At 53.5% G+C, this 17,208-nt stretch overlaps 1 protein-coding gene across 1 annotated transcript in view; it reads left to right on the forward strand.

Moving 5' to 3' along the window:
- Positions 1-16,670, forward strand: part of CDH23 (cadherin related 23) — a 127,620-nt gene extending 110,950 nt beyond the window's left edge. Inside the window, exons 38-69 of the mRNA XM_042818469.1 lie at positions 272-493; positions 588-707; positions 2,536-2,716; positions 3,757-3,890; positions 4,008-4,217; positions 4,540-4,647; positions 5,158-5,260; positions 6,076-6,201; positions 6,288-6,491; positions 6,698-7,156; positions 7,966-8,082; positions 8,393-8,617; positions 9,000-9,169; positions 9,318-9,455; positions 9,625-9,744; positions 10,089-10,266; positions 10,629-10,840; positions 11,510-11,704; positions 12,050-12,160; positions 12,376-12,505; positions 12,722-12,985; positions 13,084-13,245; positions 13,502-13,758; positions 14,058-14,155; positions 14,229-14,349; positions 14,539-14,618; positions 14,715-14,755; positions 15,022-15,082; positions 15,281-15,410; positions 15,492-15,614; positions 15,775-15,888; positions 16,332-16,670. Of these exons, the coding sequence (XP_042674403.1) occupies positions 272-493; positions 588-707; positions 2,536-2,716; positions 3,757-3,890; positions 4,008-4,217; positions 4,540-4,647; positions 5,158-5,260; positions 6,076-6,201; positions 6,288-6,491; positions 6,698-7,156; positions 7,966-8,082; positions 8,393-8,617; positions 9,000-9,169; positions 9,318-9,455; positions 9,625-9,744; positions 10,089-10,266; positions 10,629-10,840; positions 11,510-11,704; positions 12,050-12,160; positions 12,376-12,505; positions 12,722-12,985; positions 13,084-13,245; positions 13,502-13,758; positions 14,058-14,155; positions 14,229-14,349; positions 14,539-14,618; positions 14,715-14,755; positions 15,022-15,082; positions 15,281-15,410; positions 15,492-15,614; positions 15,775-15,888; positions 16,332-16,652 (5,235 nt within the window). The 3' untranslated portion in view covers positions 16,653-16,670. The remainder of the gene's footprint in view (positions 1-271; positions 494-587; positions 708-2,535; positions 2,717-3,756; positions 3,891-4,007; positions 4,218-4,539; positions 4,648-5,157; positions 5,261-6,075; positions 6,202-6,287; positions 6,492-6,697; positions 7,157-7,965; positions 8,083-8,392; positions 8,618-8,999; positions 9,170-9,317; positions 9,456-9,624; positions 9,745-10,088; positions 10,267-10,628; positions 10,841-11,509; positions 11,705-12,049; positions 12,161-12,375; positions 12,506-12,721; positions 12,986-13,083; positions 13,246-13,501; positions 13,759-14,057; positions 14,156-14,228; positions 14,350-14,538; positions 14,619-14,714; positions 14,756-15,021; positions 15,083-15,280; positions 15,411-15,491; positions 15,615-15,774; positions 15,889-16,331) is intronic.
- Positions 16,671-17,208: the final 538 nt, after the last annotated feature.

The raw sequence follows: 17,208 nt of genomic DNA on the forward strand, positions 1-17,208 counted from the left end.
AAACTGAGATGTTACTGAGATGTGTTGTGCTTGAAACAAGGTTGGGATTTAATATATGCATGCTTTAACTCTGTACCTAACTCCTAACCACTACTAAATGTTGCCTTGTGCTGGAGATGTTCCTGCAGCCCCACATCCCTTTGGTTTAGGGCAATGCTTCATGCATCCTGCTTGCAGCTCTCGGCAGGGCTAACCGCACATTGCTCAATGACCCAGGCAGGTCAAGCTTTGCTCACCACGGGCCTTAACATGCTGTCCCCATGTACCACAGGCCACCACCACGGTGTTCGTCACCATCCTGGACGAGAATGACAATGCTCCAGTGTTCCAGCAGCAGCTGTACGAGGTGACGTTGGATGAGGGCCCTGCCACTCTCAATGCCACACTCGTCACCGTGCAGGCCCTGGACCGGGACGAAGGGCCCAATGGCACGGTGACATATGCTATCACTGAAGGCAACATCTTGGGCACTTTCCACATCAACAGCACCACGGTCAGTCAGGATGCTATCTAGGATGCTGTCCGCAGCTCAGCCATACCCTCCTCCTGTGATCTTCACTCCCAGCCGCTGTCCCCTTGCCTTGCAGGGACAGATCCGCACCCTGAAGGAGCTGGACTACGAGATCAGCCACGGGCGCTACACCTTGGTGGTCACTGCCACTGACCAGTGCCCCATCGCCTCGCGCCGGCTGACATCAACCACCACGGTAGGATTGCGACACTGTAGTGTCTTTGGGGTCCAGGAGTTCTCCTCCATAGCATAAATGCTAAATCATGGCCTGAAACAGTGATTGAGAACCTGGGGAAGGCAGGGCCAATCCAGCAGTGCACCTGAGTGACCAGAAGGGGTGGAGTCACGATCCACCCCTTCCCAGACCTCATTTAAGGGGTGAAAGTGGAAGTGAGGGCATCTCTTGCTGGAGATCCCTGCCTACCTGAGGCCTTCCAAAGGTAAGCAGCTCTTTTCCTTCATTTCTGTGTCTGCCACATTTGGGCTTGTTCTCCTTTGCTGTAGCCAAAGACTTTGCCATCCTGCTATTATCGTGGTACTTTCCACCCCACTGTAGCATTATATCCTCTCACGAGTGGTTTCACATCTCCTTCCTAGTGCTCACCAGACACTCTTCCCAGTTGGCCCAGTTGCTGTTTCGTCTTGGGGTTGCAAAACAGAGTGCTCACGGTTGGGCTCAGCCACCATTATTCATCTGCTTTCCAAATTCCTGTTTCATTCCGTGTAGGGAGGTTACTGAGAGCATTTCATTCCTTTTTCTTGCAATGTCCTAAACTTTGTGTTCTGCTCCAAGATCAGTCAGGGTCTGCTCGGGGAAGGGAGGGTAGGCTAGCAGTTCCAAAGCACATGTTTTGCACAAATTGAACACACTGATTACTTCTGTGGATGAAATCAAAATGTGATTTTGATTTTTGTATGGTGTTGTCCATGTCCAAAGTGATTTTGGAGCCTGCAGGACAGGACAGGGGAGGCAGCAGCTCTTGGAGTGCTGCAGGCAAAGGCAGAGCTTTCCCTTGACCACAGTGAGACATGAATTTGGAAGCTCTATCAGCAACAAGGACCAGGGCTAGACAGGAGAGGAAACATCCTCCGCATGCCGCCCACATAGCTCTGCCAGTACATTTTTGAAAGCAAAGCTTTTAGAAGAAGATTTAGTGATTATTTTGGATCACAAGTGATGGGAAATCCATCTCCCTGATAAGGCATGCCAGTATTTGTTTTCTCTGCTGCTAGGAAACGGAGCAGTCACTCAGATATAGTCCTCAGGGATTAGATTTAGCCAGTACCAAATGTCCATCTGACAAACCTTATGACCCTCAATCCAGGAGATCAAAAAGCATCTCCTGTTTAGCATCTTCTTCATAGCCATCCATAAAACCCATATGGCCAGCTAGAAGGAGGAGCCTCTCCTAGTGCTCCATAAGCTCAGCCTTTCACCAGCCACCAGAGACTCTCTCCTCAGACAGGCATTCTCTGCCATGCAAGTGCCCAGAAGGGCTTAACTCTCTCTGTGATATAATGAAATACAGATATATAAACAAGTTTTGTGGATGGTGACTCAGTTAAAAGGCCATATGCCTGAAAGACCCAAGCTCAGCCATGCTCTACTATGTCCCGAAACTGTTGATGCTTTTTTGAGACTGTAGGCTCACTGATGTCCAGCCAGCTAAATGTGTCATGGAAAGGGATGGTAAGCCAACTGCGTTGGTGTTGTTTTGTGTTTGAATAAGCATGCAATCTGCAAATTTTTTCTTATTTGCTCATCATGAGAGGTGAAGCCCTTGATTGTCCAGGAGGAAAAGGAGTGAGAAAGCCTTTCAGTGCACCAGAGAGCAGCTGCCTGCAGAGAGCAGCTCTCTGTGAACTCATTTCTTTTGTGGACAAGCATGTTTCTCTCATGTTTTCAATCCAACTTGGAATTGTCAGGGTGTGAATGTGGAGTTTTCCACCGGTAGCCCCCTCCACCAGTGAGCACAGGGTCAGTACCCTCTCCCAAACCTCTCACCCTCTTCCCTCTCCTGCAGGTGCTGGTGAATCTCAATGACATAAATGACAACTGTCCCACCTTCCCACGGCCCTACGAAGGCCCCTTCGATGTGACAGAGGGACAGCCTGGCCCCCGCATCTGGACCTTCCTGGCCCACGATGGGGACTCGGGGCCCGGTGGGCAGGTGGAGTACAGCATCATCGCTGGGGACCCTCTGGGTGAGCAGGGACGTGGGGTGCTAGCTCCTAAATTTTGTGCTAGAGGCAGTGGTACGGCCCCATCCCTCTTGCCCTGCTCTACAGGGGAACGTGGAATGCAGCCCACGCTTATGGGAAGGATGGGCTCGCCTTCCTTTTTTGCTTTATTTTGTGGTTTTTTGAAGCAGAGCCTTGCCACCAGGCAGGGAGGGGGGTGGGTGGAGGAGTTGCGGAGTGCAGGCGGAAGCCTTTCAGAAAAGCCATCCTCCCAGCTGGCTGCTTCTGCAAATTCTGCCTTTCGACACCAGGAAATCCTGTTTTGAGCAACAGGAAATTTAACCTGTTAATGGCCAAGGATGGGGGCCTGGTCTTGTGCAAGCCCAACTTGGGGGAGAGGGGATGGAGGGAGGAATCTGCTGAACGACAAATGCAACAAAATAAATAGCACAGAAAGAGAAACAGAGAAATGTAAGCATAGAGCAGCATTGCAGGATGCGTTGCGGTCTGAATGTCCGTGTAACTCATGGCAAAGCTGCAGCCCCAGAGCAGATGGCAGAGCAGCTGCGAGTGTCTCCGGCTGTGTGGCAGCTGAGGGGATGTAGCTACAGCTGTCACCACCCCCCTCACTACCCCCAGAGTGGCTGGTGATGGCAGCCAAGGCTTTCTGGAAGGCAGAGCCCAGTCCCATCTACCAGCTGACCCTGGCTGCAAAACATCTCCAGAACAACTGAGAAGCGGCTCCTTGGCTTTGGGCCCATCCATGCCATGCAGGCCCCCTGCCCAGTCACAAACGGGTGCTTGGAGGGCTTTTGGCATCTTCAGAAAGGACTGTGAGCACCTTTCTTCTGCCATTCAGTCCCCCTACCCAGCTCCTCCTCTCCTGGCGTGGACGTTGGGTCCTGGGATAGACCCTGCTACCCTGTTCCCCTGGCAATGGGACTGTCCCCAAGCCCACAGAGCACACCCCTCCCTGTGCCCAGAGCCAACCTCAGAACCAGGGTGCATGTCCCCTGTCCCCTTGGGTGGCACAGTGCAAGCCATGGCCCTGCCATCTCTGGCAGGGGAGTTTGTGATCTCCCCAGTGGAGGGGGAGCTACGGGTGCGGAAGGATGCTGAGCTGGACCGTGAGAACGTCCCCTTCTACAACCTCACTATCTCCGCCCGGGACCGGGGTGTGCCCCCACTCAGCTCCACGGTGAGTCCACAGCAAGCCACCATCTTGTGTCCCCAACTCCTTCCTACTGGAAGGGGATGGGAGGAATAGACATAAGTGCTCCCTATCAGAGCCTGTACCTCTTCTCTGCCCCTGCAGATGCTTGTGGGTGTACGTGTGCTGGACATCAATGACAACGACCCCGTGCTCCTCAACCTGCCAATGAACATCACCCTCAGTGAGCACGCCCCGGTCTCCAGCTTCGTCACACGCATCCTCGCTCAGGACGCAGACCAGGGCCCGAATGCCCTCCTTACCTTCGACATAACTGCTGGCAACAAAGAGAGTGCCTTCTACATCAACAGCACCGTACGCCCCATTGAGGGGTTGGGCACCAGGGGTTGTAGGGTGGGCACAGCTCCCTCCTTTGCCCCCATGGGCTGTCTTGCACCCTGGGAAGGGTGTAGGGCTCTCCAGAGCTAAGGAAGGTGAAGATCTGTGGGTCACGGGTGCACTGGACACCGAAGTGGGGCTGTGTAGAGACATGGGGCTCTACTGGCTGGTGGGTCCCCAAGAACTTCATGGCACCAGGCAGGACTGCTCTGGTCTATGCATTCCATAGGATGCCTTGTCCAGCAGGTGAAGCCCACCTCATACCCCTTGTACCTATTTCTTCCTTTTTTCTTGGTAGACCGGCATCATCTACGTAAACCGCCCCTTGGACAGGGAGCGGGTGGCAGAGTACAGGCTGACCATCACGGTGAAGGACAACCCTGAGAACATCCGCAATGCCAGGCGGGTAATTACAGACACTGCCAGACCTCCAGCTGTGTAGGAGGCAGGGCATGGGAGAAGGGGCTCCTGCCACGACCAGAAAACAGGGAGCATTTCCAACAGTGTTCTCATCCTTTGAAAGCATCTAGGGGGCACAAGGAGAGGGGGCTGCATTACCCCACCAACAGAGAATGAGGCCAGTAGGTTTTAGAGCAAATCTGATATTTTGTGTTGACTCCATGCAATAGCAGTAGACATCATGAATGGAGGGCCAGATTTGGGCTGGGGAGCTGAACAACCAGTGACATCTGTCTGGATGTCCCAAACACCATGCTTTGAGAGTGTGGGCTAAGAAGGGATTCCTGGCTCTGGGATGGGTATCCCTGTAGAGTCTCCTGGGTAATCTGGGGAACATGGTTGCACAGGGCTCCAATTCTGGGGAACACGATTCTGTAGGAGAAGTGGGTGGTGATCTTGTTGAAAGGACCGTGCGGTCATCACCCTCTTGTCCCCATTTTCCTTTACAAACCTTTAGGATTTTGACCTGCTGGTCATTTCCATAGCGGATGAAAACGACAACCACCCCCTCTTCACCCAGAGCTCCTACCAGGCCGAGGTGATGGAGAACTCACCCCCGGGTAGGTCTGTCCTCACTCCTTGGGGGGCCGGGCAAGGGGAAGTTCCTCCTGGCCACCATGGAGGAGGCACCACGGGCTGTGCTCCAATGGTGCCACCACGCAGGGTGAGGCCAAAGGTCAGTGGGAAGGGGATGCTGAGTGTGAGGGGAGGTCAGCCTGCAGGAGACCACAGCTTTTGTCTATGCAGCAAGTGGAAACCCTTTCTGGCACAGGCAAGATGCAAGTTTGCAGTGAATCAGCCCTGTTTAGCAAATGTCAACAGCAGAGAGCAACATCATTGTCCAAATTCAGCCCTGTGGGCAGCCAGTGGGTGTTATAGGGGACAGGGTGCCATCTCTCCATCACCAGCACCTAGAGCTGTCTTGCTTCATGGGATGAAGATGAAACAGTCCAGCCTGTCCAGATGGACAGTTTTCAGCCCAAGTGCTAAGAATGTCCCTCTTATTTTTATGTTTTTCTTCTTTTCTGCCTTTTAAATCACTTCTTGCTCCAAGACGCATCTCCCACCTAGCTCCTAGCTGCTCCCAGGCAAAGGGTTTGGACACCCCCCAGGAGCCCCCATTCCACAGCACATAGAAGCTGATCTGATGGATGTGTCTGTCTGTTTGCTTTCAGCAGGATATCCCGCTGCCATGTCTGGGCCCCACATGCCGGTCTGCAGGGCTGCAGCAGCCACCCCCTCACGCCCCACAAGGCCTCGCTCTGTCACCTCCTCCATTCATTCATTGCTGTCTCTCATGCATCACCAGGGTGGGAAGGGGGTGGGGGACTCTGTGGGGCCTGCCACCCTTTCTAACCTTTGTTGTCCCATCCAGGAACTCCAGTCACCATTCTCAATGGACCCATCCTAGCTTTGGACGGTGACCAGGGCAGTAATGCTATGGTGACCTACCAGCTCTTGGCAACATCCCTGGACCTCTTCATTATCAACAATAGGACAGGTGAGGTGATGTGGCAGACCACTGTCCCCAGCCCAGGGCCACCAGGCAGAAGTGGGGTCTGTCACCAGACTTTTCTGCTCCTCCAGGTGTTGTTTCAGTGAAGCCTGGTAGTGTGATAGACCGTGAAGCTTTGCTGGACCCACTGCTGGACTTCACGCTGGTGGCCGTTGACACTGGGGGGCTGAACAGCACCGCTAGTCTCACAGTGACCATCCTGGATGACAATGACAACCGCCCTGTCTTCCAGCCAGTGTCCATCACAGCTCGGCTGAGGGAAAACAGCCCCCCAGGTGAGGGTGGAGAGCAGGGACATAAGGGTGATCCAAAGGACTGTGTGAAGCCAGCAACTGACTATAGAGTTGACTGAGTTGGGATTGAAGAGGCAGTTTGGGAGCTAGGGCTGCCAACATTGCTTGGTGGCATTTTCCTTGGCAATGGGACTGATTGCTGCTGCCCTCCATTCCTTAGCTTAGTGGGCTGCATTCCCCCTTTCCAGGCTTTTCCGTCCTCCAGGTGACAGCCACAGACGCAGACAGTGGCCTCAACAAGCAACTGGATTACAGGATCGAGGGCGGAGGCCAGGACAGGTTCCTGATTGATGCCACCACAGGGGTGATCCGTGTGGCCAACCTCAGCATTGACCGGGAGGAGCGGGATGCCTATCGGCTGACAGTAGTGGCCGTGGACCAGGGCACACCGGCTCTCTCAGGCACTGCCACCATCAGCATCCTCATTGATGATGTCAATGACTGCCGGCCTGAATTCATCAACCCCATCCAGACAGTCAGCGTGCCTGAATCAGCCATCCCTGGAACCGTGGTGGCCGAGGTGACCGCCATTGACCGGGACCTCCATCCACGCCTGGAGTACTACCTGCTGGAGATTGTGGCCCGTGATGACACAGATGCACTGGTGCCCGACCAGCAGGAAGCATTCACGGTGGATTTTAGGACAGGTAGGAGAGCGGGAAGGGTGGTGCGGGCAGCATGGATCCCTCTTCTCTCTTCTGCTTCTTCTTCTGTGCCTGGAGGTAGGTGTTCAAGGCATGGGGCGATGATGCTCAACTCCTGCCTCCCTGCTCTGCTATTCCAGCTTATCTAACCCTTTTCTTTCCTTTTTCCAGCTCTTGGCTCACCAGGTTTGTCTCTGTGTCCACACCTGTTTCTCCCTCCATGCCATCCTTCCATCTCACCCATTATCATTGCAGGTGGCCAGGCAGGCAGGCGGTGGCTGCTCAGCCTTTGCAGACCGGATGCGGGCACCCTCACAGAAGGGGGCTGGGGTGGGGGGAATGGAGTAAGTGGTACCAGCCTCAAGGGCAGGAGGGCCAGGAGCCTTCCCCCAGGAGTGTTTTGGAAGCATGGAGCTGATATGGGAAAGAAAAAATCACTTGGAGGAAAGGAGGTGGGGAAAGACTATTAAAAGTGCCTTGATGTTGCATGAAGGTGAATGACAGTCATGCAGTGATGCAGCAGAAGTTGCTCCCAAATCCCTTTTGTCTGCACAAGCTAAATCTTTGGTAGAGAAGAGGGAGACCCAGCTATCTGGGCCGAGTGGAACAGGCAGGATGGCACGTGATGAACAGTACAGAGAGTGAAGTCATCTCCTCACATAGTTATCAAGTGCTTTCCCTGCTCAGCCATGGAGAGGTAAACGTGTGAACACACAGGAGGGAGTAACAGTTGGCTGGTGCCCATCAGTCTGCCTAGGGTCCTCAACAAAGTGCAGGTACAGCCTCTAACCCAAACCTCTTGGGGTTTCCAGGAGCTGTGAAGATCAAAACCCCCCTCAACCGGGAACTTGTGGCCACCTACGAGGTCACCATCTCCGTCCATGACAATGCCAGTGAAGTCATTGACCGCTCAGTCAGCGTGCCCAATGGTAAGCATGATTCCTTGCCATGGGGGTAACCAGGCAGCACAGGGCCACATGTTGCCTTTCCTAGGCACCAGTATGACCTCATGGCCCTTGGCCACCATCCCACAGCCAGCCACACAGACCAGCTTAGGGCTGAAGTATGTCCCACAGCCAGCTAGGGGCGCAGCTGAAGATAGCCATTTCTCTTGATGATCCAGTTCAGTTTAGTTGGCTTTCCTGGAGTTTCATGTTCTTTAGGACCATTCCATCCTTCTTTCCCTTCTCTTTCTCACTTCTCCTTTTCTCTCTCTTCTCTCCCCCATTTTGTCCCCAGCCAAACTGACGGTTAACGTCTTGGATGTCAATGACAACACGCCACGCTTCCGTCCGTTCGGGGTCACCTATTTCACCGAGCGGATCCTGGAGGGAGCCACACAAGGCACCACACTCATCTCCATCTCAGCAGTGGATCCAGACAAAGGGGCCAATGGGCAGATCACCTATGAGCTGCTGGACCTGTCCCCAGAAGGCTATGCCTGCCTAGAGGATCAGTCGGCAGGTTGGTAGTCTGGGAAGGTGTGCATCCCACAACCCCTGTGAGAAAAGCAGGGAAGAGGTGGAGTGTCTGAAGCCTCTTGACACAGCCCAATCCTAAAAGGAACAAGCTGTAGTAATTCTATGAGAAATTTGGCCAGGATTTGGCAACTGAGGACCAAATCTAACCAAGTAGATAGGGAGCTCCATAGAAGCGCTGTCTGATTTCTGGCTTACTATGGTAGCTAGACTATAGAAAGGTTTCTTTAATTAATTCTCTTCTGACTTATAGCAGAAGAGATTCCTTTATTCCATCATCACTACTGAGCCATATTCTATGTGTAGAAAAGGCTGTCAGGAGGGGATCTGGGGGCAGGTTTCTCATTTCAGGGTCTGCTATCCTCTAGGGAAAGTCGTGGCCAACAGGACAGTGGACTACGAGGAGGTGCAGTGGCTGAACTTCACTGTCCGAGCTTCCGACAACGGCTCTCCCCGCAGATCCGCCGAGATCCCTGTGTACCTCCAGATAGTGGACGTCAATGACAACAACCCCATCTTCAGCCAGCCGTCCTACCAGGTGAGCTGGGTCCAAATCTGTGCAGAGCTGGGAAGTGGTGCATTCACCTGAGTATTGCCTTGGTGGATTAGCTAGTCATTAACAGTCTTTTCTTACAAAAATGGCAGACAGTGCAGCAACCAGCCCTCCCTGCTCCCTTTACTTGCAGAAAGCTGTCTTTGAGGACGTGCCGTTGGGTACGGTCATCCTGAGGGTCAAGGCCACAGATGCGGATTCTGGGCGCTTTGCTCTCATCCAGTACAGCCTAAGGGATGGAGAGGGCAAGTTTGGGATAAATCCCGAAACGGTAAGGAGCCAGTTAAAGCTAGAACAGAGGGAGAAAAAGAGCAGGCAGGCTGAGAAGATGCCACCCTGTGGCCCCAAGGGCAGCCTTGCTCCTGTACCTCACTGTCTGTCCCTTGTCAAGTACCAGCTCTGCCAGATAAGGCACTCCTGAAGGTGTCTGTGTGCTGCAGGGTGACATCTACATCCTGTCAGCCCTGGACCGGGAGAAGAAGGACCACTACACGCTGACAGCTGTGGCTAGGGACAACCCTGGGGACATCTCCAGTAACCGTCGGGAGAACTCTGTGCAGGTAGGTCACCACCAGCTCTAGGTAGGAATGAGCCTGAAGGAAGAGCAGAGGATCCCAGGACATGGGGCTGTGGGATTAACAGTGCGGGGGACTTTACACTATGGGCACCAAGCATCCATGGGAGTACGTGGGGCAGGAGGGGCAGGGGAGGTGGATGCTACTGTCTGGAAGGGCTCCATACGGTCATGGAGTGAATGGGCGCCCTGGCTGTGTTTGTCTCCATTGCTGGGGATAGGTTTGGGCCAGTAGAGTGAGACAAATAGCAGGAAGGGCACCGTGCTCCAGTGGCAGTCATGGCAGGGTCTCCTTCCTCATGTGACCCAGTGGGCTGGGCTTTGTCGAAGGTACTGATCACCGTCCTGGACATCAATGACTTCAGACCGCAGTTTAGCAAGAGCCAGTTCAGCACCAGCGTCTACGAGAATGAGCCAGCAGGTACATCAGTGATCACCATGACCGCAACGGACCTGGATGAGGGGGACAACGGTGTGGTGACCTATAGCATTGAGGGTCCTGGAGCAGGTAGGTGCCACAGGAGGCTGGCTTCTCACTGGGGGACACACAGGGTTATGGTGAGGAGCTGTAGGGGCCAATAAGGGTTAAGGTTTTGCAGGTGGATAGAGATGATGCCTGAAATCCAGTAATCCCTGAGCAGCACTGAAACACAGCAGGGTGGCCTCCTTGATGCTGCCCAGGTGTGAGAATTCAGCAGCCAGGTGGCACCCTAGGCTCAGACAGACAGCTCTGCTCCATCACCCCATCATAGGGATTTTCCACTGGCAAGGGATGTGCTTCATCTGGTGGACAGATTTCTGAAGTATATCACTCCTTGTTTATTTAGTGTCAAGTTTCCTGAACCTGAGGTGTGTTTTCCTTGTCCCCAGAGGCCTTCAAAATCAATAAGGACTCTGGCCTTATCACATCCCGGCGGCGCTTGCAGTCCTATGAGAGATTCAACCTGACTGTGGTGGCCACAGACAAAGGTCGTCCCCCACTCTGGGGGACCACCATGCTTCACATCGAGGTCATTGACATCAACGACAACCGCCCTGTCTTTGTCCGCCCCCCCAATGGCACCATTCTGCACATCAAGGAGGTACATCTGGGGCTTGAGGGGTGGGAGATAGGCAGAGAGAGGTGGCACACCATGGCACACAGCCTTTCTGGTGAACAAAAACACTCTCCATGCCCATCAGGGATGATAGAAGACCTTGATTTAACACATGGCAAGAAGTTGGGTTGGCACTTGCTTTTGGTTAAAACTGGAAGTGTTTCCTGGGATGAGGAGGTCATCTCTGGATGTTAGACCAGCCTCTGAGCAGAGCTGTTTCCCAGAGGGACATCCTGGGGAACAGAAACCCTGGCAGTGTACAAAATACGGAAATAGCCAGTCACTGCATGCTGAACATGCTATAAACATGAGCCAGGCTTGGCTCCAACCAGTACCCAGAGTTGCAGCTATTCCGTAAAAAATCAGAATTCCACATTTCCCCTTTGAAGCTGTCAGTGTGGGCTGCACAGCTCCAGCACTGGATACAGGAACAGCTGGGATGGTGACCCCCAGGATACATGAGCAGTGCATTGCAAGGTGCAGGAGGTGCCATGGGTGTTGCAAGCCCCAGGCTGTTTTGGGCAACATGAGCCAGTACAATGGGGTTTGGGAGGGCTGATGGAGCAGGGGGCTGGCTTGCAGTTTGGGGGCTGGCTTGCAGTTTGGGGGCTGGCTTGCAGTTTGGGGGCTGAGGTGCTGCCCATGTGCCAACAGGAGATCCCTCTGCGCTCCAACGTCTACGAGGTCTATGCCACTGACAAGGATGAGGGTCTCAATGGGGCAGTACTGTACAGCCTCCTGAAAACCGGGGCAGGGAACAAGGACTGGGAGTATTTCAGCATCGACGCTGTCAGTGGGCTGATCCAGACGGCCATGCGGTTGGACCGGGAGAAGCAAGCAGTGTACAATGTGAGTGAGGTGGTAACACACTGGACTGGTCCAAAGGATGGGCTGGTAGGGTGCAGGCCATGACCAGGGATGGTCACATCTGCCCCTGTAGTGGAAATTTCCCACCACCACCTTAGCAGGAATCACATGGTTATCAAACAATATCAGAGGATGCAAGAGGGATGTGGTACGGTCAAGAGGTGGCCACCAGAAGGTTGCGTCCTGGAGGACATGGTGGTGGTGGGCCATCACCCAGTTCCCTGTTAAATTCCCTCTGCCACCCAGCCACCCCTCTACCGCTGCCTTGGCAATGTCCCTTCACTCTGCTTGCCTTTGCCCAGAACAGCACTTTATTTCTCTCCCTAGCTGATCATTGTGGCCTCTGACCAGGGCCAGCCAACCTATGAGACGATGCAGCCCCTCCAGGTCGCGCTCGATGACATTGATGACAATGAGCCTATCTTCCTCAGGCCACCTGTAAGGCATCAAGGAGGGCAAAGAGGGTGCTGGGATGGGGCTGCATGTGATAGAGCGTGCACTGCTGGGCATCACTGCACTGGGAAGCACAATGGAGTTTGGACACTTCTAGCCTTTAAAAGGGAAAGAAAAAAAAAAAGGGGGGGTGAGGCGGGGAGCACTCAAGGCTCATACACCACAATAAGCCTTCCCTACCTTCTCCTGGGCTTCGGCAGAGAGACAGCCCCCAGTACCAGGCACTCTACGTTCCTGAGCACTCGCAGCCTGGCACCGTGGTGGGCAATGTCACTGGTGCAGTGGATGCAGATGAGGGCTCCAATGCCATCGTCTACTACTTCATAGCAGGTGAGATGGGGTCACAGCATGGCCAAACAAGGATGATGTCCTCAGCTATCGTCCCTAGCGTCACTCTGCATATGTTCTGGTCTGAGCACCCCACGCCCGCCTGCATGCTCTACAAGGGTTTGCATAGCTCCCCTGGGCTGCTCACGGTATTTCTAACATGGTAAAGTACATGGTGAGCCAAAAGGCAAGTGACTCAGCTCCTCTTTCTGCATGCAGCTGGGAACCAAGAGAGCAACTTCCAGTTGAGCCGGGAGGGGAAGCTCCAAGTCCTGCGCGACCTGGACCGCGAGAAGGAACCCTACTACTCCATCATCGTCAAAGCATCCAGCCAGAGGAACTGGTCCCCACCCCGGGGCCAGCATGCAGGCAGAGCACAGTCCTGGGACCTCAGCACAGATCTGACTCTTCAGGAGGTGCGGATCTTCTTGGATGACATCAATGACCAGTCCCCCCAGTTCACCAAGTCGGAGTACACAGCGGGTAAGGACTGCTGGTGTCTGGGAGGGGATCCCAGCGATGAGGGGATGGAAAAGCAATGCAGCACAGATCCAGATCTCTCTTCTATCTCCCTCCCAAAGGCGTGGCCACAGATGCCAAGGTGGGATCAGAGCTGATCAAGGTCTTGGCTGTGGACGCTGATGTGGGCAACAACAGCCTAGTCCTGTACAGCATCCTGGGGATCCGCTACATCAAGCAGCACTCCAATGATTCTGAGGAGGTGGCCAACATCTTCAGCATTGGTGCGTAGCCTGGATACTGCAGGAGTGCAGGGCCAGATGATTCCATGGTCAAAGATGCCCTTCATAGCCATAGTCACTAGGCAGCATGGCTGTTCCTCCATCCTCTTTCTTCCACTCACAATGTAGGCTCTAGCTTGCAAGAGCTTCTGTATGTCACCTGCCAAGCCCTGGTTTGCAATATTCCTTGATGGAGACCTTAGGTGAGCATTTTGAAGTGGCTGCACTAACCTTGGACTTGTGGATGTCCTTTTCCCAGGTACTCTTGATGGCATCCTAAGAACCTTTGATCTCTTCACGGCCTATAATCCTGGCTACTTTGTGGTGGACATCATGGCCTCTGACCTGGTGGGCCACAATGACACAGCCATTGTGGGGATCTACATCCTGCGGGATGACCAGAGAGTCAAAATTATCATCAATGAGATCCCCGATAAGGTCAGGCAGTTTGAGGAAGAGTTCATCAGTCTGCTTTCCAACATCACGGGTGCCATCGTTAACACTGATGATGTGCAGGTAACCATCAGTTCTCCAGGTTATTTTGAGGGGCAGGTCACCTCCCACATGTAGATACAGAGGTTCTCAGGGTCTGGAAGTGGAGGACCAACCCTGGCCTTGGTTGCTGTGGAGCAATGTGGCTACTCCACCACCAGTCAAGTGCCCAGCAATCTGGCTGTGGACACATCTCGAGCACTGCTAGCTGAGGACAGGGCTGTCCCTGCATGAATGTGGGCAATGACACGTGAGCATGCCTCAGGAGATGCTCCCTGAGGAGACACCCTTACAGCATTGCAGACCTTGCTGTCTCTCCCCAGTTCCATGTGGACAAGAAAGGCCGGGTGAACTTCGCACAGACAGAGCTGCTGATCCATGTGGTGAACAGAGAGACCAACCGCATCCTGGATGTGGAGCGGTACGTTAGCCATTGGTCAGAGCCCATGCTGAGCCTTACAGATCAAGAGGCCCAAGCACTCTTCTGTCCCCAGGGTGATTCAGATGATTGATGAGAACAAGGAGCAGCTGAGGAACCTCTTCAGGAACTATAATGTGCTGGATGTACAGCCCGCCATCACTGCCCGTGCCCCGGACGACCTCTCAGCTCTGCAGGTGAAGCTCCTTCCTCCCATGTAGTAACACTTTATTTTTTACTGTAATACTAATATTATTATTCTAATATTATATATATCGTACATAATACTCTTATTTTATATATTAATTATATTTTTATATTATTTATATATTATTTTAATAAATATAATTACTTTCATTTTGTCCCTACCCCTCTGTCTCTCCCAGATGGCGATCATCGTGCTGGCTGTCCTGCTCTTCCTGGCTGCCATGCTCTTCATCCTCATGAACTGGTATTACCGCACCGTGTGAGTAGTGCCTGACTTCCAATAACCTGCACATTCTGCTCCTTCCAGACATCTTTCTGATTTTCTGCTAATTTGCTGTATTCTTTTCTCTCACAGGCACAAAAGGAAGCTGAAAGCCATTGTGGCGGGCTCCACAGGTGAGCAGTGCTGGGGGTTTCCATCTGCATGGCTCAGTAGGGTGCCTGGCTGGCATGAATGGTGCTAGATATGGAGGTGTGGTGATAGGAAGCTTTCTCCTCATCCAGGCTCCCTCCCATCAGCCCCATCACGAAGTGGTCTTCCTGCCACCAGTGCCTTTTTTGTCACTGAATTCCCCTCATAAAGAAATTGTCTCATGCCCATAGCTTTTTGCTGCTCATAAGCAGCTGAGCTGCTGGGTAGCCTCTACCCCTGCCTTTTGCAGGCAATAGAGGCTTCATGGACATCATGGACATGCCAAACACCAACAAGTACTCCTTTGACGGGTGAGTTCTATCTCTGCTTCCTCATACATCGTAGGATGCTCTCAATGGCGTATCCACATGTTACAGCCAGGGATGAACTGGCGGTAGAGAATCCTCTGCTTTATGGAGGGATTCAGCTGGGCACAGTATTTGGGGCATTTTCTGGCTGCCCTCTTCTTGCTCTCCCTTGGGCTGAGCACTCTTCCCCTCCTGAGGCAGGGCCAACCCCGTGTGGCTCGACCCCTTCTGCCGGACCATGGAACTGGCGGCACAAGCGGAGCATGAAGATGACCTTCCAGAGAACCTGAGCGAGATCACTGACCTCTGGAACAGCCCAGCCAGGACCCATGTGAGACGCAGCCCTGGCCCTGCTCACCTACTTCTATGCCCATTCTCATGCTGACACCAAAGCCGTGCTCTCCTCCTGCAGGGCACCTTCGGCAGAGAGCCCTCAGCTGCCAAGCCTGAGGATGACCGCTACCTGCGAGCCGCCATCCAGGAGTACGACAACATTGCCAAGCTGGGGCAGATCATGCGCGAGGGACCCATCAAGGTGAGCATCCCCACCGTGGATCCAACATTGCTTCCTCCCGCCAGGTGCTACAGCAGAAGGGGATTTTTTTTTCTGCGAGAAACACCAGCGTGGGGCCAGCTTTCCTCCAACAAACAGTTCTCTCCCTTGCATAACTCATCCTCTCTCCTCCTCCACCCAGGGATCTCTCCTGAAGGTGGTCCTGGATGATTACATGCGCTTGAAAAGGCTCTTTGCCCAGCGGATGGTGCATAAGGCCACCTCCAGTCAGGGGGACCGCTCCTCGGTCACAGAGGTAGAGGGGGTGTGTGTGGGCATGGGGAGATGCTTGCTGTGCCCTTTGGGATGCAGTGTGTCCTCCTGGCCCCACAACCCAGTGCCAGGGCCTTGTGAAGCCCAAGGCTAGCTTTGCAATATTCAGATGCACAGAAAACTGCTCCCCAAAATGAGCAAGGGGAGATCAATTGTGGAGCTCCCTGTGGAGGTTTGGGTCTCTCCTTCTCAGACCAGTGATGCACTGATACAGGCTGCACAGGCAGGCGGTGGAGTCACCGTCCCTGGTCATGATCAAGAAAAGGGGAGATGTTATACTGAGCATCATGATTTAGTGCTATAGTGGTGATGGGCTGACAGCTAAACTCGATGATCTAAGTGGTGCTTCCAGTGTTTATGATTCTGAGTTGTAACTCCCCAGAAGGGAGTTAGGATACCTGGTGACATCGTGGTGGGGTTTTGCAGCTCATCCAGAAGGATCTGGAGGAGGACGAGGAGCGCTGCCCCAGCCAGGGCAGCCTGCGCTTTCGGCACAAGCAGCCAGTAGAACTGAAAGGCCCTGATGGCATCCACGTGGTGCACGGCAGTACAGGTACGCTGCTGGCCTCTGACCTCAACAGCCTCCCTGAAGATGACCAGAAGGTGCTGGGGCGCTCACTGGAGACTCTGACTGCCGACTGTGGGGCTTACGACCACAATGCCCGCACCGAGTCAGCCAAATCCACCCCCCTGCACAAGATGCGGGAGGTGATCATGGAGAGCCCACTGGAGATCACTGAGCTATGACCAGCGGCATCCACCCAGGCCAGCCCGGGATGGCAGGGGACAAGCACAGAGCTGGGGGGCAGTGGGTACTGAGACCGGCACTCAGTCCCCTTTCCATCTGTCCCTACAATTCAACCCAGCAGCCTTGTAGAGCTGGGTCCTGGGAGAGGGCTCTCAGGACTGATCTGCCCTTCCTTGCGTGTCATTGAATCATTAAATAATTCATTTTTTTATTAAAAAACTAACTTTTTTTTTTTTTTTTTAATAATGCTGAGTGAATGCAAAGAACTCAAGCGTTATGAGGCTGGGGGTGAAGGCAACCCGAAAACAGCACAGCCACAGCAAGGCATCCCCCCACAACAAACTGGGGGACCAAAGCCCGTTGCACCTCAACTGTGGTCATGGGGCTGGGCGAGCACAGATGGCCTGAAGCCACCCAGCATTACTGCTTGTTGTCACCTTTCCAGCAGGAAAAAACCCAACCGAAGACATTTCTCCATTTTGCTGGCTTTACTAAAATGTGTTACGATGTGATCAAAAGAGAGAGACTGACAATAGCGGGCTTCTGGCTGTTGAG

This window comes from Centrocercus urophasianus, unplaced genomic scaffold, assembly GCF_019232065.1.
Source record: "Centrocercus urophasianus isolate 14NV4802_14NV808 unplaced genomic scaffold, USGS_Curo_1.0 seq_17, whole genome shotgun sequence".
Classification (NCBI taxonomy): Eukaryota; Metazoa; Chordata; class Aves; order Galliformes; family Phasianidae; genus Centrocercus; species Centrocercus urophasianus.